Source organism: Nannospalax galili, unplaced genomic scaffold (assembly GCF_000622305.1).
Source record: "Nannospalax galili isolate Female #2095 unplaced genomic scaffold, S.galili_v1.0 scaffold371, whole genome shotgun sequence".
NCBI lineage: Eukaryota > Metazoa > Chordata > Mammalia > Rodentia > Spalacidae > Nannospalax > Nannospalax galili.
Window position 1 is genome coordinate 966,526 of NW_008331606.1, and position 25,434 is coordinate 991,959.

A 25,434-nucleotide genomic window follows, 5' to 3' on the forward strand; every position below is an offset into this window, starting at 1 on the left:
TGAGGTTTCCAAGCTGGGAAAAGAAGTGGTTCTCCCAGCTCTCTTTCACAATAGAGCCTACCTTCACTTCTCACACAACGGTAGCCACATTATGTATTATTCAGCCAACAACACAATCAAGTGGGAAGGAACTACCTCCCCGCTGGATGCAGCCCAGACTCCTCCTCCCTCCAGGAAGGACCTAAATAAAAGAATTCTATAGTACTTGATATGTAGGCTTCACCTTTTCCTATAACTTCACAGTGACCAATATAGCATTTGTATACTATTGCCTCTGGGACCAGTTAGGGATAGCGTCAGAAAGCCAGAATGAGCCCAGGGCAATAGCCCTTACAAAGGCAGAGCCAACTTGATTGTGGGAACTGGCAAGGCAACTTCCTGACTTTCTATGCTAAAGAAATCCCACCACCAGTTTAAAACAAAAAACCAAATAACCAGTGCCATGACAACCCAGCTATATATGGTCAGCCCTCTGTGTGCCTAAAAGTGGAGACAGTGTCAATACTGTAACCCCCAAAATGGCAAATAATCCGAAATCCATTCCTGTGTCTCCACATACTTAAAGGAGAATGAGGTCAACAATGCAATTTCACCTAAAGTTAACCCTAGCACATGATCAAAACTCAGAAATTGCTTATTGAATGTGAGATAAATGAAAGGCTTATTGCATTAAAATGGCATTTGTAGTAATTTAAACCCCTTCTGTAATTTAAACTCCTTCTGTTAATACCTTAACAGAGAAGGAGAAGATTATACTAGAAAGCTTTCTGGGCTCGAAGTTAGTACATCTTCTGGTCTTGGCTCTATCCATAACTCTTTATGTGACTTTGCATAAGTCCTTGTACTTAATTTGGAGGAAGATCATGAATATGAGAGCGCAAACAAGCAACATAGCCCATGTGATCAATAGGCTCCTTTCAGTTATGTTGTTCAACAGAGCCTGTATTTTATGACAAATAATTGTCATGTGTCTTATTTGGACACAAATTCTAACTCTTTCATCCAACTTCGAACAGCCAAATAGCTATTGAAAGATAGTCAAACAGATGGGCAGCTGGCAGAAAAAAACAGTGGGAAGTTGGACTTCAAGAAAGCAAAGGAACGTGGAACATCAAAGCAGTAACTCTACTCCATATTTTGGAATTGTAAAACCGCTTCTAAATCAAAGGTCACTCATGTCCTGGCCCAAGGCTGAGTGTGAGCTCTAAGCTCTAATTTATTGATTGATCAGAAAACCATCTGATACCAGAAGAAAAATAGACAAAAGACTTGACAGACAATTCACAGAAGAAATACAAACAGCATTAAATATAAGACAGAAGAGAGGTACAGAAAATGTGTAATCTCACTACTAACCAAACAAAAATAAACTACAAGACACTGAGATATAGGCTGTCAACTATCAAATTACTGCATCAAAAGTTTGTATGACATGGGTTGAGGTACGTTGCTGGTAGCACAAACTGGACAGCCTTTCCATACGACAAATTGGCAAAGAGTGTGCAAAAGAGCATTCTCTTTGACTCAATAATTCTGCTTCTAGGAATATGTAAGGAAGTAACCACAGATATGCCCATACATAAGGAAGTTCATCAAGGCATTATTTAAAATGGTGAAAAATTGGAAACTCCTAAATATGTGATACTAGGGGAATGGCCTTAGACATATTACCAAGAAATATTTTCCAATAATTCCTAATGATATAGAAAGTACTGAGTTTAAAAAAATCAGGTTTAAAAATGATTATTTGGGGCTGGGAATGTAGCCCTCAGTGGTAGAAAGCTTACTTAGCAAGGCCCTGGGTTTAAATCTCAGCACTGCAAAAACAAATAAAAACTATATTTCTAGGTGGCTACACATTGTGTTTAAAGACACACACACAAAGGAGGGAAGGAGGGAGGAAAGAAGGAAGAGAGAGAAAGAGAGAGAGAGAGAGAGAGAGAAACACACCAAAACACTTACACCTATTACATCTTAGTGATGAGTTTAAAAAAAATTTCTCAGCCAGGCATGGTGGCACACACTTTTAATCTCAGCACTTGGGAGGCAGAGGCCGGCAGATCTCTGTGGGTTCAAGGCCAGCCTGGTCTATATAGCAAGTTCCAGACCAGCTGGGGCTACAGGGAGATTCTGTCTCAAAAAGGCACCAAAATTGTCTTATTTTCCCATATTTCAACCATAAAGTATGGATAATTTTTAAAAAGTGCATTGACAGTATGAGGGGAGGGAAATATTGTTTCTCTCTAAGCTTTCCAAATATTTTGAGTTAGAAAGGAACCTCTGAGACAATCTGATCCAGTGCTTCTCAACCCTAGCAGCCCTAACATTCCCTTGCTATATGCAGTATGTTATAATGTAACTTTGACACCCTGAAACGATTTTCAGAGTTAATATAGCCTATTTATACCTCCAAGGAGAGCAGTATTATGCACAGTCATTCTTCAATATCCATGGATTATTGATTTCATTGCCTCCCCCAGCACGGAAAGATACCCAAATCCACAGATTTTCATATAAAATTATGTAGTATTTGCATAGGACCTTACACACCCACCCCTGTGTACTTATAGTCATTTCTAGTATATTTATAATGACAAATACAATGTGAATCTTATGCGAATAGCTGTTATACTACATTGTGGAATACGGCACACACAGTCTATACATGCTGAAAGATGTAACTTTTTAAAAAAATATTTTATTATTTTTATTTTAAGTGTATGCATGTATGCCTGCATGTATGAAAGTGCACCCGTGTCATGCAATGCCCTTAGAGGTCAGAAGAGGGCATCGGATCCCCTAGAACTGGAGTTATGGACAGTTGTTAGCTGCCATGTGGGTGCTGGGATCTGAACCTGGGTCTTCTGCAAGAACATTCAGTGTTCTTAACCACTGAGCCACCTCTCTAGGCCTAAGATGTAACTTTTAAAAAACATCTTTCATCCAAGGTTAGATAAATCTGTGGATGTGGATGTGGAACTCAAGAATATAAAGGGCCAACTGGACTAGCTATATTATAAGGGGGAAAATTAAAAGGAAGTTATTTATGAGAACATGTATTTTAATAAGAATACCTTGGAATGATTGTACTAAAACACATAATAAAGTACAAGGTATACCCAATTATCTACAGAATCACTCTTGAATGTAATATAAATGTAGATTCATACAAGTAGGTTGTGTTGGCAACTTAAATACCCATGAATGGCACTATAGTGAGAGGAATAACTCATAGTAAGTTTCTGAAAAAAATAAACCACCTCCTTTCCCCACTCTACATAGTTGCTGCATCCCTGGAAACTCAGTGTATATTAATATTATAAAAATCATTTTGTATTTATTTGTGAAATTATCAGGACCAGCTGTTAAACCATTTTCCCACATATATTCATGATGTATTGGGCATTTGAAAGTTCTGCTGCTATATAGTTATACTTCCTATTCCCCTTTCATAGTTATCCAAAACATGAAATTCACCAAGATTCATTCTTGTATGTTGGGTTTGCATCCTTTAAAACTAATGATATTCAGAGTTTGAATCTTTGAGGCTATTTTTAAAAACTGTTGCCTAAGAACAGCAAGGGATTCTTAGAAAGTATATTCTCAAAAGTGACACAAATGCCTTTTGAATTATTTGGAACACTGCTCTTCTTTAGTAGCAACAAAACATAAGAACAAATTATTATCTTAAAAAAAATTTACAGTGATCTCTTGGTGATTTTTCTCTAGTCTGGCCCCAACCTCAGGAGCATAGAATGAACTGAGCTGGAAGAAAGGGGCTAACAGGGCCAGGCCACAGGGAGCAAGAGGGGGCTAAGTTGCTAGGTTACCACTTGAGCCAATCCAAGTGGTCCCACAGAGGTACCAGATATAGGACAGGCACTCCTCTCTTGGACCCACTAAGTTGAGGGCCATCTCAAAGGAAGGAGGAGTCAAAAGTGGGGGAGAGGCTGATCACTCACATTAGGCACAAGTAAATAAATGAGGCAGAAGCACAAAGAAACAGACAGCCCTGTATTTCTAAAATCATTCAAGTCTCCTTCATTAATTGGCTTCCCCCCAAAAGAAAGATTTCTTTATTAAGAAATACCAGGGAGTGAAAAACTCCCAACACATACACATTTGTAGGCTCACACAAAAGTGCAGAGATTTACATATTAAATTGCATTTAAGTTAGAAAATAGATTTAAAAACAAAATACTTTTCCCCCCAACAAGGTAAAGAGATTTGGTCAGTAGGACAGGAGGCCTCAGGGGTAAGGGCAGGACGGTCAGGATGGGAAAAATGGAATTTAGTGGCTATAGAATTACAACCCACCTCTAACCCAACCCCACTCCTGGGGAAAAGTGCAAAAGGGGCAATGATGATCTCAGCTAGGGCCAGGAGGGCCCCAGAACCAAAACGACAGAAATTTCTCCTGTTCTCAGAGGTTTTGGATCAGTGCCAACCATCCTGGCCTGGGGAAGTGGGGTGGGTGCATAGGAATCGTGAGGAATGAAGAGGAAGGGGAGAGTTGGAGAGAGTGTCAGCCACTGAAAAGATCAAACAATATAAGGCCCCTTTCCCCAGGGAAAGATCAATTCTTCAGTCTCTCCTCTGATCCGAGCTCAGACTAGGGACTGTCCCAACAGGTACATGGTATGAATGGGACAGGTCTTCAGGCCAAGGTCTTAAATACAGAACGTTTATAAAGAAAGAGAAAGTGGGCAAAAGAGTGTGAGGAAGCAGATTTAAAAAATCGTTTTGCACTGGAGATAAGACATTTCCATGTTAATCCTTCCCATCAGAAAGAGAAAGCTCTTCTGATTGGCCTAAGGGAGAGCAGGAGAGTAGCTGAGGTAAGTCGAGAGAGGAAAGAAAGCCATCTTGGCCCAAAATAGGAGATGGGCTGTTGACGGAAAAAAAACCCAAAAAGACCTAACTTCCACATTCTCCAAGATTGCCCTTATTTTGAACTAAGTGAAATCTAACTGAGAAAGCCAGAAAAAGAATGGGAAACAAGAAGCAGATAGGAGAGGAATCTGTGTCAATCTCTCTCCCAATGACTCTCTCTCCCCCAGGAATGTTAAGTTCAGATCCCACAACAAGCAAAACAGAAAGACACAGAAAAAAACCTGGGAGCAGCCAAATGTCACGAATTCCGTTAACTGGAAAAAGTGAGATAGGAGTCTTGATTATAGACATTTGAAAAGAAATACATGCTATCACGTGTAAAAGATCACTAATGAAATATCTCCAAGGGGAGGCCCTAGTGAGCCTACTTCAATAACCAAGACTTATTTGCAATTAACAGCGCTCATCTACTTAAAAACAACATCCTAAAAAGGAACATGTTCTCTTAAGTAAATGTAATCTTGCTATCCTTTTGATCTGTTCACACTGTATATTGCTCAGAAAGTCCTTGCTTCATAGTCCAGAATAAGATAAACTTCGGCCTAGAATGAAATATAGATCAATGGAGAGGTTGAATTTGAGAGCTGTCTCTTCAACCCAAGGATACCCTGGAAAATGGAAATATGGGTAACAAGCAACCCCTTCCAACCCCCACCCCCCCACACCCAACACACAAACACATTCACATCCCCATGGTGGTTCTTGAAATGGAGGGGGAAGGAGGAGGCAGGCAGTTTGCATTAGACACAGTTTAATTGCCTTCAAATAGAGTAAGAGTTCTGGTTCACACCCCCTCCCCATCCCCGTAAGTCATCCAGACAGGACCCTGGCTTAGAAAGAGAAAAACACAGGTGCTCTAGGAAATATAGCCACATATAATACATAAATCTTCTTCCCTGAAATAGTGCAGGTCCTGAGCAGAGCTGACTGGGGGCCACAGCCCACCCCCAGGATGAAGTGGCTCTGGGACTCTGCTGGTGGAAGTGCTGGAAGAGTGGGGCTTAGATGAAGCCCCTGGTGTGGTTACCATTGCCTGAGGTGGGCTGAGGCCTTGGAGTGGGATACCCGGGAGGGCAGCAGTGCTTGGGCTTTCCCTCTCTCAGCCGAGGCTTAATGGAAGTACTGTTTAGCCTTATTTTTTCTCTTTTTTTCTTTTTCTCTTTTTTTGTGGGGATGAAGAGGGAGAGGAGAAGAGAAGAGAAGAGAGGAGGGGAGGGAGGGGATAGGAGGGGAGGGGAGGGCAGGGGAGGAGAGGAGAGGAGAGCCTCTCTGTGCCTTGGTTTCCCCATTTGTGCATTCAGGGCCTCTGGAGGCCTTACACAAGAAGTCTGAGGGGGTAGTGTTTAAGTGAGCACTCAGGCTTCCTCTGAGGAAAAGGAACCACCAAAGTGCAGACTTTTATTACTGCCATTCCTGCTCCTAATGGGAGCAGGAGTCAAAAGAAGAATATTAAAATGGGCTAATGAGGAAGGAGAGGAGATGAGACAGAGAGTGTGAGGGGCTATGCTGTTGGCATCTCCTCAATGCTTATTGAGAATAGCACAGGCATTGAAGTTTCTGGAGAATCTATGAGAAATGTAAATTGTTATCTCTACTATGACTACTTACATATATCATCTAGAGTGGGGCTTAGATGTTAAGAGAGTGGATGGGGGAGAAAGGAGAAACTACACGAATAAATACAAGTGGAAGGTACCTGCCCTATTCCTAAAAGGATTGGCTGGCAATACTGGCACTTTTTTAGCCAGGAGAATCCTTCAGCCACACTCTCCATTCCTCATTGATTCTGAAGGAGCTAAGAGTCTAGTTGGGATTCCCTGGTCAGAGGTCTCTGTGACTGCCTCTGGACTCAGGACATGCAGCAGCTGAAAAGAACTTGAGCCAGTCTTGAGAATCTTTAGTCCCAGAATGAGACCAATGACTGCCAGCAGGAGAGCTGGGATCTGAAGGGAAGAGAAGGGGGAGTCCAAGCAAACCTTGTGGCTGAGACAAGGGAAAACAAGTGCCACGTCCCAAGAGACCCATTTGTCCAGTTGCCAGAGGTAACTGGCATCTTCTGTCACTGCCTTGAGTCTAGAAATTTTAAAAAAAGTTTGCAGCAAGAAAATGCCAGTGCTCAATTAGGTGACTAAAGACCAAAGGAAAATAGTAACTAAGGGACAGCTTATTTGCTCTCTGTCTCAGGTTTATCTTCTCCCCTGAAATCTCCCATAGCCCTAATTAAACACAAACAAAAGTCTCTTCCACAGATCAGCTACTTCTCAGCTTCAGTTGCCTCCTGTGGTGGCTCTGGGGGCTCTGGAGGTGGCATCTCTTCTGGAGTGCTGGTGTCCTCCGGCATCTCATTAGAGTTCATATGTTCTGTTGGGGCCTGAGAAGGGAAAGATATCAGATTCAACCCAAAGCTCTCTCTCAAAATCCAAATGCAGATAATCCACAACATCTGAAGCCCTCAACCACAGTGACACTAAAGGTGCAGCCACGGTCACCAAACTCGGACCTAAAGCCAGGCTATCATCTCAACAGAATCACTTGAAGCTTATTTGAGGTCTATCCTTAGCCGTTATGGATAGATATTTCCATTATTATGATAATAATAACAGGAACCAGAAATAATTGTATGCATGCACACCCATCACAACAGAATATTATAGTGTGCTTATCTAACAAGGTCTGACCCAATGGCTTTCGAGCCTGTTTCAGTCCTAACAGAATTTATTAGAATGGTGGTTCCAAACCTAAGAAAGTGGGTTATCAAATGATATATATGGTTTAAAATGTCTCATAAGTGATTCTAAAATAACATCCTCTCCCATATACAACCAAGACTGTTATGATTTAGAGCAGATTCACCAAAAAATTTTTATTCAAAATGATAACAATATAGAAACATGAGTTTGCTATTCTTGGCATGGTGGCGCACACCTTTAATCTCAGCACTCAGGAGGCCGAGGCTGGCAGATCTCTGTGACTTTGAGGCCATCCTGGTCTACATAGCAAATTCCAGGCCAGCTGGAGCTACAGGGAGACCCTGTCGCAAAAAGAGCACGTGTGTGAGCGAGCGAGCGAGCGAGCGAGAGAATAATCTTACAAAAAGTACACTCATAAAAGGAGGATTCTCTTTTAAAACAAAGTCTAAATCTAAAAATCTATTAGAATTAGGACATATTTGCTAAAGTTTCAGAATATAAGATTAATATACAAACAGTAATTGTGTTCCTATAGAATCCAATGAGAATCAAAAAATGAAATTAGGAAATCAATTTCATTTACATTAGCGTAAAAAAGAACTATATGTAACAAAAGAACTATAAAACTTAATGTTGAAAACTCCAACATGTTGTAGAAAGAAATCAAAGAAAATGAAAGTAAACAAAACTGACAGCCCATGTTTTCAGGTAAGAGCTCCCTTCCTACCTGGCAGAGAGCTGATTACCCACTATACCACCACTTGGGAGAAGACGAGCAGCAGAGAGACATATCTGGTGCCTCTAAGTGTGTTTTGCAAGTACTCTACCACTGAGCTACATCTCCATCAAATGATAGTTGTATTAATGGTTCAAAAAACCAAATCGTGTTAGAATCACAATATTCCAAAAATTAATCTAGAGAGTCAATGTAATCTTTATCAAAATTCCAGCTGGTTTCTTTGTAGAAACTAACAAAATTTAAGCCAACCCTAATGTTCATTTGGGATTTTTAAGGGACTGAGAAGAGCCAAAATAAGCATGAAAAAGAGGAATTAAGTCAAAGGACTCATAGTTCTGTTTTCAAAACTTAGGTCAATGCTAAAGTACAAAGATAGTGTGGTATAGGCATAAGAACAGACATATTGATCAACAGAATATAATTGAGAGTCTAGAAAGAAGCTCTCATAGTTACAGTCAATCGATTTTCAACAAAGGTATCAAAATAATTCAATGGAAAAAGGAACAGTCTTTTCAGCAAATGGCAGAAAGTCAACTGCCTATCCACAGGAAGAAGAATAAGTGTACTTCCTACCTCTCACCATGTATGAAAATTAGCTGAAAATGAACCAAATACATAAATGTAAAAGCTGAAACTAGGAAACTCTTACAAAAGACAGAGGTATAAATCTTCACAACCTTGGATTAGGTAACAGTTACTTAGATATGATCCCAAAAACAGAAGCAACAAAAGAAAAAGAAATAAAATGCAGTACATCAAAACTTAGAACATATGGGCTAGGGAGATGACTCAGTGGATAAAGTGCTTGCTGTGCAAACATGAGGACCTGAATTTGATCCTCAGAATCCAGGGGAAAAAAACTCAGATGGGGTTGCACACATTTCTAATCACAGCACTGAGGAGGCAGGATCAGCAGGGTAGTTATGGCTCACTGTGCAACCAGCTTAGGCTATGTGGCGAGTTTGAGGCCAGGGAGAGAGTCTATCTCAAAAAAAGTGGTGTGGGAAAGTACTTGAGGAACAACACTAAAATTGATCATCTGGCCTCCACACACATGAACACATGTATGTACACAAAAGATTTGAATAAACATTTCCCCAATGAAGAATGGTCAATACCTACATGCAAAGATGTATGACATCATTAGTCATCAGGGAAATGCAAATAAAAGCCACAACGAGATAACACCTCACATCTACCAAGGCTGAAATAAAAATGATCAGATAACCCATCAGATATTGCTAGTGGGGAAGAAAAATGGTGCAACCACTTTGGAAAACATCACAGCAGTGTCTGAAAAGATGTTATTGTTTTATTTATATAGAGTTATCGCATCACCCAGGAATTTCATTCCCAGGCATACAGCCAAGAATAATTAAAAGGTATGGCCATGTCTACACATAAATGCTCATAGTAGCACTGCTTATAATAACCAAAAGGTAGAAACAGAGCCTGTGAGATGACTCGGCTGGTAAAGGTGCTTCATGAGTAAGCCTGATGACCTGAATTCAATCCCTGGAACCCAAAGTGGAAGAAGAACAGACTCTTGAAAGTTGTTCTCTGACCTCTGCATATGCAATGTGGCATGCACATGTGCATGCGTACACACATACACACACACCCCATACACACATAATAATAATAAATAAATAATTTAAAAACAAAAAGGTGGGGGGCTGGAGAGATGGCTCAGTGGTTAAGAGCACTGACTGCTCTTGCAGAGGCCCTGGGTTCAATTCCCAGTACCCAAATGGCACTTAACAACTATCTGAAACTCCAGTTCCAGGATATCTGATACCCTCTTCTGACCTCTGTGAGCAATGCACAACATGGATGCACTTACACGCATGCAGGCAATACACACATACACATAAAATAAAAATAATAATAAAATATTAAAAAATAAATAGCCGGGCGTGGTGGTGCACACCTTTAATCCCAGCACTTGGGAGACAGAGGCTGGCGGATCTCTGAGAGTTCAATGCCAGCCTGGTCTACATAGTGAGTTCCAGGACATCTGGGGCTACAGGGAGACCCTGTCTCAAAAAGACCAAAAAATAAATAAATAAATAAATATAAAAAGGTGGACACAGCTTAATGTATATCAACTAGTGAATGCATAGATAAAATAAGGTATATCCGTATGATAAGATATTATTCAGTCATATAAAGGAATGAAATATTGCCACATTATAACACAGATAAGTGTTAACAATAATATGCCAAATGTCAGATGTGATGGCCCATGCCTTTAATCCCAGCACTCGGGAGGCAGAGGGAGGCAAATCTCTGTGAGTTTGAGGCCAGCCTGGTCTACACAGCAAGTTCCAGGCCAGCTGGGGCTACAGGGAGACCCTGTCTCAAAAAGACCAAAAAATAAATAATATGCCAAAAGCCGGATGAGGAATCACACACCTTTAATCCCAACATTTGGGAGGCAGAGGCAGGCAGATCTCTGTGAGACTACGACCAGCCTGGTCTACCTAGTAAGTTCCAGGCCAGCTGGGGCTACAACTGTCTCAAAAAGACCAAAAAATTATGCCAAGAGGGGGCTGAAGAAATGGTTCAGCGGTTACGAGCATTTAGTGCTCTTCCAAAGGACCTGGGTTCGGTTCCCAGCACCCACATGGTAGCTAACAACTGTCCAGTTCCAGGGGATCTGATGCCTTCTTCTTATATCTGCAGATTTTCATGCACATGGTGCACTTACACACATGCAGGCAAAACACTCATACACATAAAAATAATTAAGTTGGGCATAGAGCTCACTGGCAGAGTACTTGCCGAGAATATGTGAGGCCCTGGCTTCCGTCGCCAGACCACACTGCTAAGGGTAGTTGCTTAAGGGGAAGAATAATGAAATGTTTTCATTGTGACAATCATATAAGTGTGACTATACTAGGGAATTGTATGTTGGTTTTGTTTTGTTTTGCTTTGCTTGAGATAAGATTTCCCTTTAGCCCCAGCTGGCGTGGAACTAGCTATGTAGCCCAGGCTGGACTCGCTCTCACAGAGATCAGCCTGCCTCTGCCTCCACCTCCCAAGTGCTGGGATTAAAAGCCTGTGCCATCATGCCCGTTCTGCTTCTATAATATTTTATGCTTTCCTCATGAGCTACTTTTCATACATTGAGCAATGGTCCGTTTTCTTGGCCCTCATCCTCACCAGATAATATTCTTCAGGGTACGGACATCATTTGCCTTGCTCACTGGTGCATCCCTAGCACACAGGAAAGTGGCTGGCACAAAATAAGCTCAATGTATGTCAAAGAAATGAGTAGCCCTTTTTTTTTTTCAGAGCTGAGGACCAAACCCAGGGCCTTGTGCTTGCTAGGCAAGCACTCTACACTGAGCTAAATCCCCAACCCCATGAATAAATCTTAATTCACATCAAGGGCACAAAGAGCTGAAGGCAGTAATCAGGGCAGAAGCAGAGACAGGGAACCTGGGGAGGTTAGGATATAAAATTGCACAATTATATTTCTAAGCTGTAATACAGGTAGCCGACATGGTCTCTATCCACTGACTCAGCCATAAGTCTACAACACTTACTGGGCTCTGTGGCAAGAGGCTGCTGCTGGTCTCTTGAGTACTGGGAGGTCGGCTTCCACTTTCCTCCAATGGCAAAATACCCCTTCGATCCAGTACACTGACAGAGACAGGAGAGTTAGTCAAGAATTTGGCATTCACCCTTCTACCAGCTCATTCCACTGAACCTTGCTATGTACATGCCCTTTGGCAATTGTCCTGACCCTAGTTCACATCTACCATTTTCTTTTTTCTTCCACAAACCAGTGGGTGTCACATTAACCATGGACAAAATGAAATAACCAGCCCAAGGTTTTTGGTCCATGTAGATATGGTGCTATGTGACAACTCTCAGGAAGATGTATTTGACACCACGAAGCTCCAGTCAGAAAAATGGGGGAATGGAGAAATGGCTCAGCAGTTAAAAACTTGTACTGCTCTTTGAGAAGAATGCCTCAGAGCAGGTAGTAGGGTAGAGTTGAGTGGTTCATCCTAGGACCTCCAGGGGATTTTAATCACTCGAGTACCTGGGGGGCAAGGGGCCACAAAGCACTTCACAGCAGTTCTTCACAATGTTGCCATGGCTATAGGGATTCTGAACACGGTTCTTTCCTGTCCATGATCCTTTGATCTGCAGGATAAAAGCCAGGGCTTACATTAAAAACTTATGCTGAAGAAAATACATGCAGCATGGGATGATGAGAAAATTCAAGGGGTAGATGGTGGCAATGGTTGCACAACAACATGAATGTCCTAAATGTCACTGAACTATACATTTAAAATGGTTAAGATGCTGGGCGCGGCAGTACACGCCTTTAACCTCAGCACTCGGGGGGCAGAGGCAGGTGGATCTCTGTGAATTCGAGGCCAGCCTGGTCTACATAGTGAATTCCAGGCCAGCTGGGGCTACAGGGAGACCCTGTCTCAAAAATACCAAAATAAATAAATAAACAAATAAATACAAAAAGACCTAAATAAACAAATAAAAATAAACAAAAAAAAATTTTTAAAAGACTTTGTGCCTATTCAACTTTTCAACCTCTTCCTAATGCTCTATAGGCACTCAGCTCCAAACAAAACTATCTGCCTTCTCTTCTACATTACTGATTTCACAATCTCCCAAGCCAGGTTTTGGCCTGTCTCAACTTTCCAGGATCTGGTTCCATAACAAGTAACAAGAGAATGGTCTTTAGAGAAGAATACACAGTGAGTAAAAGAGAAAGTTGACTCACGTCTTCATTGGTTGTCTGGTTGAGAGCCACGAGGAAAGTGTGAAATCCAGTCAGTCCCACAACAGACCAGAGTGTGAAGAAGCAAATGAGGACTTCTAGAACAGTGAGGTTAGGTTAAGGAATGTTGAAGACATCACAGCAGGGAACTTGATGCCTTGGTCCATATTCATGAGACGAGTCACACCATCATTATGTCTTGGAACAAATATCACAAAAAACTAAACACCCATATGTAAAAACAGACTAATTCTAAACTCACTGGATACACCCTTTATGAAAGTCATAGGGTTTCTGTTTATTCACTCCGGATAAATCTCTGGCATCTCTAGTGTAGTGTTTGCCTATTGGTTCTATGAAGGGGGCATTTAGAAAGGTGTCAGGCTAAACAATGTTGGCCATAACTGCTAATGGAAATACCACCCAAAAAAAGCTATAAATGAAAAAAATAGTGGAAAAGAAATGATACAGTTTATCCAAATCTCTTTAAATCTCCTTTTTAGAAATGTAGTTACTGCACAAAATACACCTTAACTGAAACAAGAGTGCAGGTTTTCCAGTAATGGCACAAAATGTACTAAGTGAAAGGATAGACAGCTAAGGGAGTCAAGGTTCAGCCCGGAAGGACTCAGGGGTAGTGGGGGAGACAGCCAAGAAGGAGGAAAGGGACAAACCTCTCTTTAAGTCCTGACCATTTTCCATTCCAGGTGCTAACACTAGGACTACACTTTTTAATTTTAGACTTTGGTGTTCACTGATGTTTGGAAAACTAGATGGTGGGAGAGCTGAAGGGAGAAAACATGCTGAAAAGTAGTTTAAGATGGTTTCACAGGGACATACTGCCAGGGGAGGATATGTTCCAGGAGTTTCTTTCAATGTCTCCAGGAAGCCAATTTTCAAGGATTCTGTGAAATTGGGAGGAGCAGAGAGAAAAGTTATTGACTTTAGTCAAAACTATAAAAGCCCCCTAGTGTCCACTCCCCTCCCTCTGTTCCCTGTCCCACACTATACTCTGACAAGAGAGAAGCTCCCACTGGGGTAAGGGCAAAGTGTCTCTCCTTCAACTGGCAATCCTGTGACTGAGTTCACATTCCCAACATGCTCCAAAGTAGGGCTAGGCACTAGACAGGAGCAGGGCAGAAGCCAAGCATTGGGCTCACATCCCTTCTTCTAGACCCCAAGTACAGACATGCAGTGGGATAGTAAGAGATGAAAGAAACAAGAAATAGTTGAAAAAAATCTTCTCATCTATGCCCCTCCCTGTGTGCTATCCAGCTGAGAGTTCCTCTCTTTCCATGAAGGTATCTTGATCAAAACCATTTGCTTAACTCCACACCCCACCTGTCCTTAGCTTCTCTGTGTGTACACATGCACACATATGGGTGTGTATGTTCCATCTCTCAAATGCACTGTGATCTAGATATTAAACGATATTTCTCTTGTAAAACCCCTTCTACCACCTAGCACAAAGGCAGATCTAACAAGACAGAAGAAGAGATTGTTCAGAAGCATATATATACCCAACCTTTTGGGTCACCTCAGAATTACCCAGTACTCCGGATACAGATCAATAGTATGATCCCCATCCCCAGCAGAGGGGCAGAAAGAAGGCCAGCACACTCAGTAAACATTTACTGATATGAACTGAGGTTTGTAGCTCAAGAGATGAAGATAGTGCTCATTTCTGACTGTTCCCAAGGTGCCTTCCTAATGACAAAAGTGCCACGAGAAACCCAGTCGCTCCCTGAGCTACCCTCAAGCCTTTCCCCGCCCCACGCCCACACCAGCAACAGAAGCTTCCCTCTTTACTCACTGAGAGCCACATAGACGATGTTGAAAGCGAAGACATAAATTGTAAGGAGGGAGAGAGAGAGAATGAAGAGGTAGAAGTAGCGGTAGTTCCTCTTTCCGACACAATTTCCCACCCAGGGACAGTGATGGTCGAAGCGCTCTGTGGGAGAGAGTTGAACGTCAAATTTCCAAACAAGAGCAGCCCCTCCTCCCATATAACACCTAATTCAAAGAATCTAGGGAGCTGAGTGGGCATGGCATCGCAAGCCTTTAGTCCCAGCACTCAGGAGACAGATGCAGGTGGATCTCTGAGTTGCTGGTGGGGCAGGGCTGCATAGTGAGACCGTCTCAAAAAAAAAAAAAAGAAAGAAAGAAAGAAAAAGAGAGAGAGAAAGAGAGAGAGAGGGAGGGAGGGAGGGAAAGAAAGAAAGAAAGAAAGAAAGAAAGAAAGAAAGAAAGAAAGAAAGAAAGAAAGAAAGAAGGAAAGAAAGAAAAGAAAGAAAAAAAGAAAAAAGAAAAAGACGCGCTACTGAGCTCCCGCCGCGCCTCCTCGTGGCGCCAGGGGTTCAGCTGCAGCGCCAGGGCACATTGCTCCTGCATAACTGGCGCCACCTGCCCATTACGGGTGGCCCTTTTAACCGCCAGCTACAGGGGCGCGGGCAAAAAGAAAGAAAAAGAAAAAGCACAGTTGGCATTCTTTATTTTACCAAAATGTTTTTATGATAGCTCATTCGCTCTTTATAATTACACTGGAAGTTATTCAAAACGATATGCTCTCATTTTACAGATGAGGACCTAAGGCTCTGAGCGGTCAAATGAGCTGTGTTGCTCTGTCAGTTAAGGGCAGAGACACTGCTTTTTCAAATAAGAGTATTTGGGCAACACATATTGTACTCAATAGTCTTTAAAAAAAAAGTGGACATGAAGTTGGGTGGGTAGGAAGGTGGGAGTAGATCTGGGAAGAGTTTTCAGTATATACAAATTTTTCAGTTATAATAACTTTGGAAATAAAAATAAAATATACTCCTAAAATAAACAGCAAAGAAAATAGGGTAAAAAGAGACAAATAAAATAAGGTAAAAATAGCTAACAGACATCATATAACATTAATTTTTTTCAAAATCACTAATAATTCAGTGAAATACTATTAAAATAATAAAATATTTTTGCCTTTCAAAATAAGAACACAGAGCCAAGCCAGGTATAGTGGCACACACCTTTAATACCAGCACTCAGGAGGCAGACACAGGTGGATCAAGGCCATGCTGGTCTACATAGCAAGTGCCAGGTCAGGTGAGGCTACAGGAAGACCCTATCTCAAAAAGGCCAAAAAAGAAAAAAGAAAGAAAACAAATAATCATAGCCACTACCAGGTAGAATATGGTAAAATGGGCTCTTCTAAATACACTGAGAATGTCATTCCAGAGAGCAATTTGTTGGTACATATCAGTAACTTCTCATAAGGAAATAGAAGTGTGCAGAGCATTTTAAGTTCAATAATGTTTTATTAGAATTTTATTGTGATAAAATAAATAACATAAAATTTACCATTTTAACCATTTTAAGTATGTTGCTCAGGGACATTAGTCATTTTCATAATGTTGTACAATCATCATCACTGTTTTCAAATTATTTTCATAACCATAATAGAAATTCTGTATTCATTAAACAATCATTCTCCCATCCCCTATTCTCTGGCAATTTCTAACCTCTATGACTTTGCTTATTCTAGACATTTCATATAAATCAATTTGTACAATATTTGTCCTTATGTGTCTGGCTTCTTTTCAAGGTTCATCTATGCTATCACATATCAATACTTTTTTTTTGAGACAGGGTCTCCCTGTAGCCCCAGTTGACCTGGAACTCAGCTATGTAGATCAGGTTTGCCTTGAACTCACAGAGATCCACATGTCTCTGCCTCCCGAGTGCTGGGATTAAAGACATGTGCCACCATGCCCAGCTTAATACTTCTTTTTAATGACTGAATACTGTTGCAATATATCAATATATCTCACTTTGTTTATTCATTCATCTGTTGATAAGCACTTGGGTTGCTGCTACATTTTAGCTGCTATGATTAATGATACTATGAACATCTATGGACACATGTTTTGAATACTTGTTTTCAAATTCTTTTAGCTATTGCTGTTCACAGAATTATGTACCCCTGGCCACCCATATGTTGAAATCCTCACCTCCATGGCTGTTAAATGAGGTCATAAGGGTGGGGCCCTAATTCAATAGGATTTGTGTCCTCCTAAGAAGTTGAGACACTAAGAATGTGTAAACACAGGGGGCTGGACAGATGGCTCAGCAGTTAAGAACACTGACTGTTCTTGCAGAAGACCCAGGTTTGAATCCCAGCACCCACATGGCAGCTAACGACTGTCCATAATTCCAGTTCCAGGGGATCCAACAGCCTCTTCTGTCCTCTGTGGGCATTACACGACACGTGTGCACTTACCTACATGCAGGCATAACACTCATATACATAAAATAAAAATAATAAGTAAAATATAAAAAAATGTGTAAACACAGAAAAAATAGCTATTTGAGGACATAGCAAGTAAGAAGCCATCTGCAAGCCACAGAAAGATATTGTACCCAAAACTGACCCTATTGTTAACTAGATTTTGGACTTCTCAGACTCCAGAACTGTAAGACATGTACATTTCTTTGAATCAAAGAACACATTCTATAGTAGTTTGCTATCATAGCCAAAGCAAACATATGGGTATATGCTCAGGAGTACAACTGCTGGCTCATATAGTGATGAGAAACTACCAAACTGATCTCTACAGTGGATACACAATTTTATATTCCTACTTATATAACAAGGTTCCATAATACTGATTGATTGATTGATTGACTGATTGATTGATTGACTGACTGGCTTTATGTGTTTGATGTTTTGCCCACATGTATGTGACCTGTGTCATGCAATGACCACAGAAGCCAGAAGAGGGCATCAGATACCCTTAATCCAGAGTTACAGATGATAGTAAACTGCCATGTAGGTCCTGGAAGCCAAACCCGGGTCCTCTGTAAGAGCAGTCAATACTGTTAACCACTGAGTCATCTCTCTAGCCCTTGTGTTTGTTAGATTGTTAGCTAGTTAGTTAGGTTAGTTAGTTAGTTAGTTAGTTAGTTAGTTAGTTAGTTAGCTAGCTACCTAGCTTGCTTGCTTGCGTGTTTGTTTGTTTGTTTGTTTGTTTGTTTGAAACGTCGGTCTCCCTGTAGCCCCAACTAGCCCAGAACTCACTATGTAGACCAGGCTGGCTTTGATCTCACAGTTATCCACCTGCTTCAAGCTTAATAATATTTTTTGAACAGGGTCTTACCATGTATCCTAGGCTTTCCTTGAACTCACAATCTTCCTACTTTGGCCTCTCAAGTGCTGGAATTACAAGTGTATACTACCACACTTGGCTGAGCTCAATAATGTTTATTTCAGTGTTATAATAATAAATAAAATTGAATAGGGAATAACATCTAATGTCAGAAGAGTGACTAAATAAACTAGAACACAACCTTATGATGGATTATGTACTCATTAAAATGATTCATTTGAAAAAAAATTTAAAGGTGTAGAAAAAATGTCTGGTGTGGTGGCACATGCCTTTAGTCCCAGCATTCGGGAAGCAGAGGTAGGTGGATCTCTGTGAGTTCAAGGCCAGTCTGGTCTACATAGTGAGTTCCAGGCCAGTTGGGGTTACAAGGGAGACCCTGTCTCAAAAAGACAAAAAAAATGTAGGAAAAAAAGCTCAGAGTCTAATTTTAAGGAAAAAAAGCAATATTCAAATCTTATCAGGCTGGATAGATAGCTCAGATTGTCAAGTGCTTGTCATGCAAGCATGAGGACCTGAGTTTAGATCCCTGGCACCCACATAAAAGACTAAGCATGGCAACCCATGCCTGTAACCCCAGCATTGGGAAAGTAGAGACAGGAGAATCCCTGGGGCTCATTGGCAGACCAGTCTAGCTGAATCTGCAAGTTCTAAATTCAAAGAGACTCTGCCTCAAAAAACAAGGTGGATGGGGCTAGAAAGATGAATCAGGGGGTTAAAAGTACTAGCTGCCCTAGAGGAGGCCCTGGATTCAGCTCCCACTACCCATATGGTGGATCTCAACTGTCTGTAACTCCAGATCCAGGGGCTCCTATGCCCTCTTCTGGCCTCCATGGACACCAGACATACATGTGGTGCATATACACACCTACATGCAGGCAAAACACTCATACACATAAAAGTATATAAATCTTTTTCTTTAATTTTATGTGCATGAGTATATTGCCTGCATATATGTAAGTGCACCTGTGTCATGCAATTCCCTCGGAGGACAGAAGAGGGTGTCAGATACCCTGGAACTGGAGTTATGGACAGTTGTTAGCTGCCATGTGGGTGCTGGGATTCAAACCCAATTCTTCTGCAAGAACAGCCAGCATACTTAATCGTTGAGCTGACTCTCCAGCCCCAAGTATATAAATCTTTTTTGTTTGTTTGTTTTATTGTTTCTTTTTTTCTAAGTATATAAATCTTTAAAAAATAAAATTAAATAAGGTAGAGAGTGACCATCAAGATGGTTCAGCAGATAAAAGTGCTTGCCATGAAAGCCTGATGACAAAAGTTGAATCTCCAAGATCCACTTAAAAGGTAGAAAGAGAACTGCACATGAAAGTTGTCCTCTGACTTCCACATGCACTTTGTGGCATGCACACTCCAACACACATATCATATACCCAAACACACACACTAAAATTAAGTTTAAGAGGTGGAGACCAGGACTGGAGAGATGGCTCAGGACTGGAGAGATGGCTCAGCGGTTATCCCAGCACCCACATGGCAGCTAACAACTGTCCATAACTTCAGTTCCAGGAGATCTGGTGCCCTCTACTGACCTCCAGAGGCACTGCACAGCATGAGTGCACTTTACATACATGCAGGCAATACACTCATACACACAAAAATAATTTTTTTTTAAAAAAAGGTGGCGAGCAATTGAGGAAGACATTCAATGCCCAACTCTGGACTCAACATGCATATGTACATGTACACACACACACACACACACACACACACATATACACACAAGCATGTCCACACACCACCCAAAACAAAACAAATCAAAACAAACATACAACAACAAAAAAAAAAAGCTCTTATATTTAAAGAAGTCAGAAATCACTGTACAGGTTCCTCAGAAAACGAAAAAAAAAAAACTACCATATTATTCAGCTATACCATACCATTTCTGTCTCCAAAGGAATCTAATTCAGCATAGCACAGAGATACCTGCACATCCATGCTTACTACTGCAGTATGCACAATAGCCAAAATAATAGAACCAGTCTAGAAGCCCAGCAATAGATAACTAAAGAAAATATGGTAGGGGCTGGAGAGATGGCTAAGCGGTTAAGAGCACTTACTGCTCTTTCAAAGGACCAGGTTCAGTTCTCAGCACCCATATGGCAGCTAACAACCATCCTTAACTCCAGTTCTAGGTGACCCAATGCCTTCTTCTGGCCTCTGTGAGCCCCAGGCACACACTTGCATATGTACAGACAAAATACTCATACACATAAAATAAAAATAAATTAAATCTTTTTAAAAAGAAAAAAAAATCTGTTATACATATACAATAGAATTTTATTTAGCTAAAGAAGGACGAAATTAAGTCATTTTCAGGAAAACAGATGGAACTAGAGATAATTATGTTAAGCAAAATAAGTCATACATATTCAGATAAGTAATACATGTTTTCAGTCACATGCAGAATCTAGATTCAGGTGTGTGTATATGTGTATGTGTATGTGTACGTGTGTGTGACATGAAATCAAAGGGGAGACTAATTGGGGTAGACAAAGAAGATGAAGAGGTGTGAGAACTGTAAAGAGCAAATATGAGCAAAGCATAATGATATATACATAGAAAAATGTCAGAATGAAGCCCATTATTTTGTACATTAATTTTAACAATTAAGAGCTAGAGATATAACCAGTGGTAAAGTACTTGCCAAGCATATGTGAGACCCTGATTCAACCTCCAGTACCACATAAAAATTAATTTAGAAATTTAAAATCTCTTATGTCATGTTTGGCCCCATTTTAGAAATGAAGGAGTTGGAAAAATATAGCAAAACAGAGTGAATTTAAAACTGGGTTTTATGCCGGGCATGGTGGCACATGCCTTTAATCTTAGTACCCAGGAGACAGAGGCAAGCAGATCTTTATGAGCTCAAGGCCAGCCTGGTTTCCATAGTGAGTTCCAGGCCAGCTGGTGCTACAGGGAGACCCTGTCTCAAAAAGACATAAAATAAAATAAAATAATAAAATAGGATTTTATTTATATTTTACTACTGCTGTGCAAGCATCCACAGAACCCAGTTTTAAAAAGCCAGGAGTGAGGGCACATGTTTATAATCCCAGCACTGGAGAGGCTGGGATTCCCAGGGCTCACTGGCCAGCCAGCCTAACCTATTTGGTGAGTCCCAGGTCACAGTGAGAGACCCTTACTTTAAAAACAAGTGATGATTCCTAAAAAATGACACATAAGGTTGTCTCCTGGCTCTCACATACATGCATGTATACCAACACACACACACACACACACACACACACACACACACACAAAAGAGAAAGTAATATTTTTTTAAGAACAGTGAGCTGTGTACTTGTCAAAAAAATAAAGATATAAAAGTAGTATATCCCAGAGACTAGAGAAGTGACTCAGTAGTTAAGAGTACTTACTCCTCTTCCAGAGGACCTGGGTTCAGTTCCCAGCATCCACATAGCAGCTAACACCAATTCCAGAGGATCCCACGGCTTCTCTGTTCTCGACAGGCACCAGGTACGCACATGATGTACTTACATTCAGGCAAAACAGTCATAAAATCTAAGCCACATATCAGTTTGGACCATATAAGCAGGATATAGCTCCCCCAAGCTTTGTCTAAAGAATTGGCTAGTAAAATGAAAGCAAGGTCCTTGGATGTAGTATATGGCATACAGAATGTTAGAATTATGTCAGTGATAATAGCAGTGTGACATATACGCCTATCAATAATTTATTGCCTGTGCATGATCTCCCCCAGGGTTCAGCACAAAGCAGTAAGTATGTACAACTAAGCCACATATGCAGATGATAACACAGACCCTGTGTTTTGCACGCCTACACATGAAGCAGTAGCAAAGATAAAAAACAAATGAGGGCTTGGACATCAAACCTGTTCGAGCACCATCTCATGCCAATTACATGAACTTACACAAAGGCACTTCACTATTTATGGGGATACCACTGGTTTCTGGGGATTGCTATGAGCCTTAAATGCAAGAAAGGGAAAGCACTCAACAGTGGCTAGAATGCAGTTAGAATGTAAAGAATGCTGCTACTTTAGGCATAGGCCTTCCACAATACTGCCCTCTAGTGGATTATGATGCCCCCCCCCCCCCCCCCCCCAGCCCATGGAAGGTAGGCCCCATCTGACATGGATCCCATAGAGCAACACTGGGTTTTCCAAAACAGGTATAGTCCCTAATTTATCAAAGAGATTTTTTTAGACATTTCCTTAAGTACATCTGTTGTTCAGGAGCTGCTGTCCTATCTGAATCTACCTTCTTTCCCATCTGAATCTATCTTCTCACGTCCCTTGACTTTTCCCAAGAGCTAGTGACCACTCTGATCCCTTGGTTCAACTCAGCCTTTCCTTCAGGCAACATCCCCTTGGTTTTACTCACCCACACAGTTGTCACAGATGCTACAATGGGAGGCCCGGGGAGGCCGGAAGATCTTGCATGTATAACAGTATTTCAGTTTCACAATCTGGTTGTTTATCTGGAAGTTCTTGATACGAGGAGGTGGTCGTTGGCCCTGAGGCACTGCACCATTGGTAGCTTCTGTAAATCAGTAAAATACTTTAAACACACTACTAGCCATTATTAGAGTCCAAAGTCTCACCATTTCTCCAAAAGCAATGGAGGCCATGAAAAGCTCTTTAGATTCCCCTTTTCCAGGTACTTTCAGACTAGAAGTTCAACTTAACAGTATCCCCTCAAATTCTACTGTGTGCCACACAATTATGTGATGTACATATGACAAAGTGTTTCTTCAAGAATTTTTTGGGGGGGAGGAAGCACTGATTACAAGAAAGAAAAAACCTCAGAAAGAAAATTGGCCAAAATATGAAATGAAAACATCTAACTTCACTAATAATCATATAAAATTAAAACAGAGGTATTATTTCTGCCTATTACATTAACAAGTATTAAAAAGAATGCCGCCGGGTGTGGTGGCACACATCTTTAGTCCCAGCACTTGGGAGGCAGAGGCAGGGGGATCTCTGTGAGTTCAAGGCCAGCCTGGTCTACATAGTGAGCTCCAGGCCAGCTGGGGATACAAGGAGACCCTGTCTCAAAAAGACCAAAAAAAAAAAAAAAGAATACCTAGTATACCTAGAAAAGGTCAAACATATCTTACCAGTGAACATGTTAGCAGCTACCAAAATTTGAAATGTGTATACTCTATGATCTAGTAATACGTCTATGAGGGGATTAGTAAAATTCAAAGAGAACTACAAAAGATGGTTTATGCAAGAGTATGTCACAGAGTCCCTTTTAATAGTGAAAACTGCCAGTCATGCACTTTTCATATCTATTATCAAAGCACTTGAGAAGTAGAGGCAGTAGGATCAGGAATTCAAAAAAGCCTCACCCACATAGCAAGTTAGAAACTAGCCTGGGCTACATGAGATCCGTCTCAAAAAAAACAAAAACAAAAACAAAAAACCCAAACAAACAAACAAAAAACAAAAAAAAAAAGTGAGGCTGAAGAGATGGCTCAGCAGTTAAGATCACTGGCTGCCCAGAGCAGTTGGCGCGCCAATTCCCTATTGGCAATTTGGGTAACCCCTTCAGAGGATGGCGTGATAAGAATAGGAGGTAGGAATTGGCTAGGCAGTTAGGGTAAAAAGACTCCAAAGAAAAGTAGCCAGTTTCTTGGCTAAAGTCAAAATGTCCTTGGGCCTGTTAGCAACATATCTGTTCCAAAGGTCAAAAATGTCAAAAGTATTTGGGAGCTTCTATCTAATCCTTAAAAGATTTTAGGGTTACCTCTTCAGAGGAGGGACTGTTGGAGGGGAGGGAGTGGGCATGGATTTGATCAAAACACCTTATATGCATGTATGAAATTCTCAGTAAAGTTTTTGTAAAAGTTAAAAAGAAAAAAAGATCACTGGCTGCCCGTGCAGAGGACCCAGGTTCAGCTCCCAGCATGTGCATGGCTGCTAATAACCATCTATAACTCCAGTTCCAAGGGATCTGATGCCCTCTTCTGGCCTCTGGGAGCATTGCATGCATATGGTACATTTAAATAAATGCAGGCAAAACATATACATAAAATTAATTAAAGACCAAAAAAATATGGAGGGGAGGAATATGCTCAAAGTACATCATATACTAATATGAAAATGTCCTGCTGAAACCCAGTACCACATACAATTAATATATACAATTAAAAAATTATTGCTGGGGCTGGAGGGATGGCTCAGCAGTTTAGAATACTGGTTGTTCTTGCAGAAGACCCAGGTTCGAATCCCAGAACCCACATGGCAGCTAACAACTGTCAGTAACTCCAGTCCCAGGGCATCCGACAGCCTCTTCTGTCCTCCATGGGCATTGCACGACATGGGTGCGCTTACCTACATGCGGGCAATACATGCATACACATAAAATAAAAATAATAAAATACATTTTTAAGAAATTATTGCAAAGACACCAGGCATCGTGGTGCACACCTTTAGTCCCAGCACTTGAGAGGCAGAGGTAGGTGGATCTCTATGAATTCAAGGCCAGCCTGGTCTACATAGTGAGTTCCAGGCCAGCTGGGGATACAGGGAGACCCTGCCTCAGAAAAAGACAAAAAATTATTTAAAAACAAAAACTAGGGACCAATGAGACAGCTCAGTGGGCTAAAGCACTTGCTACCAAGACTGATGACCTGAGTTTGATTCCTAGGACTCACAGTGTAAAGAAAGAACTGACTCCTGCAAGTTATCGTCTCACCTCCACACACATACCATGGATCATGCACTACCCCCCCCAAATGTAATAAAAAGAATTTTTAAAAATAGCCTTAAATAAGAAAAATTAAAAGAACTGCAATGTCACAACAGGAGATGAGTTAAGTAAATTGTTTTACTTATATTTTATGAGTATTGGTGTTTTGCTTGCATGTATGTAAGAGCCCCATGTGTGTGCAATCCTGCAGAGGCCAGAAGGGGACATTGGATTCCCTGGAACCAGAGTTAAAGCCAGTTGTTAGATGCCATGTGGGTGCTGCGAACCCAACCTGGGTCCTCTGCAAGAGCAACCAGTCGGTGCTCTTAACCTCTGAGGCCCTCTCTCCAGCCCTGGGAGAGATATTTTTATGACATCATAGAGATATAATTATGATAAATGCACAAAATGTAATGGTGTACATTCATTTAAAATAATGCAGGCAAATGAATAATGGCATAGGAAAATATAATAGGTTGCAAAATGGAAATGTATGCTAAGAAGCTTACAATTA

The 25,434-nt window shown here is 41.0% G+C and overlaps 1 protein-coding gene and 1 non-coding gene across 3 annotated transcripts in view; one reads left to right on the forward strand and one right to left on the reverse strand.

The window, feature by feature from the left end:
- Positions 1–3,999: 3,999 nt before the first annotated feature.
- Zdhhc9 (zinc finger DHHC-type containing 9) overlaps positions 4,000–25,434 on the reverse strand; it is a 38,951-nt gene continuing 17,516 nt past the window's right edge. For both annotated transcript variants that reach the window (XM_017796520.2, XM_008826712.3), the window contains 7 exons: positions 22,605–22,763; positions 14,892–15,029; positions 13,935–13,983; positions 13,082–13,184; positions 12,377–12,480; positions 11,874–11,970; positions 4,000–7,264 (listed from right to left, as the gene is read on the reverse strand). In XM_017796520.2, coding sequence (XP_017652009.1) covers positions 7,148–7,264; positions 11,874–11,970; positions 12,377–12,480; positions 13,082–13,184; positions 13,935–13,983; positions 14,892–15,029; positions 22,605–22,763 — 767 coding nt within the window. In that variant the 3' untranslated portion in view covers positions 4,000–7,147. The remainder of the gene's footprint in view (positions 7,265–11,873; positions 11,971–12,376; positions 12,481–13,081; positions 13,185–13,934; positions 13,984–14,891; positions 15,030–22,604; positions 22,764–25,434) is intronic.
- On the forward strand, positions 15,393–15,522 carry LOC115069198. The gene has a single exon (XR_003848479.1). It is a non-coding gene; the product is annotated as a small nucleolar RNA SNORA76 (small nucleolar RNA).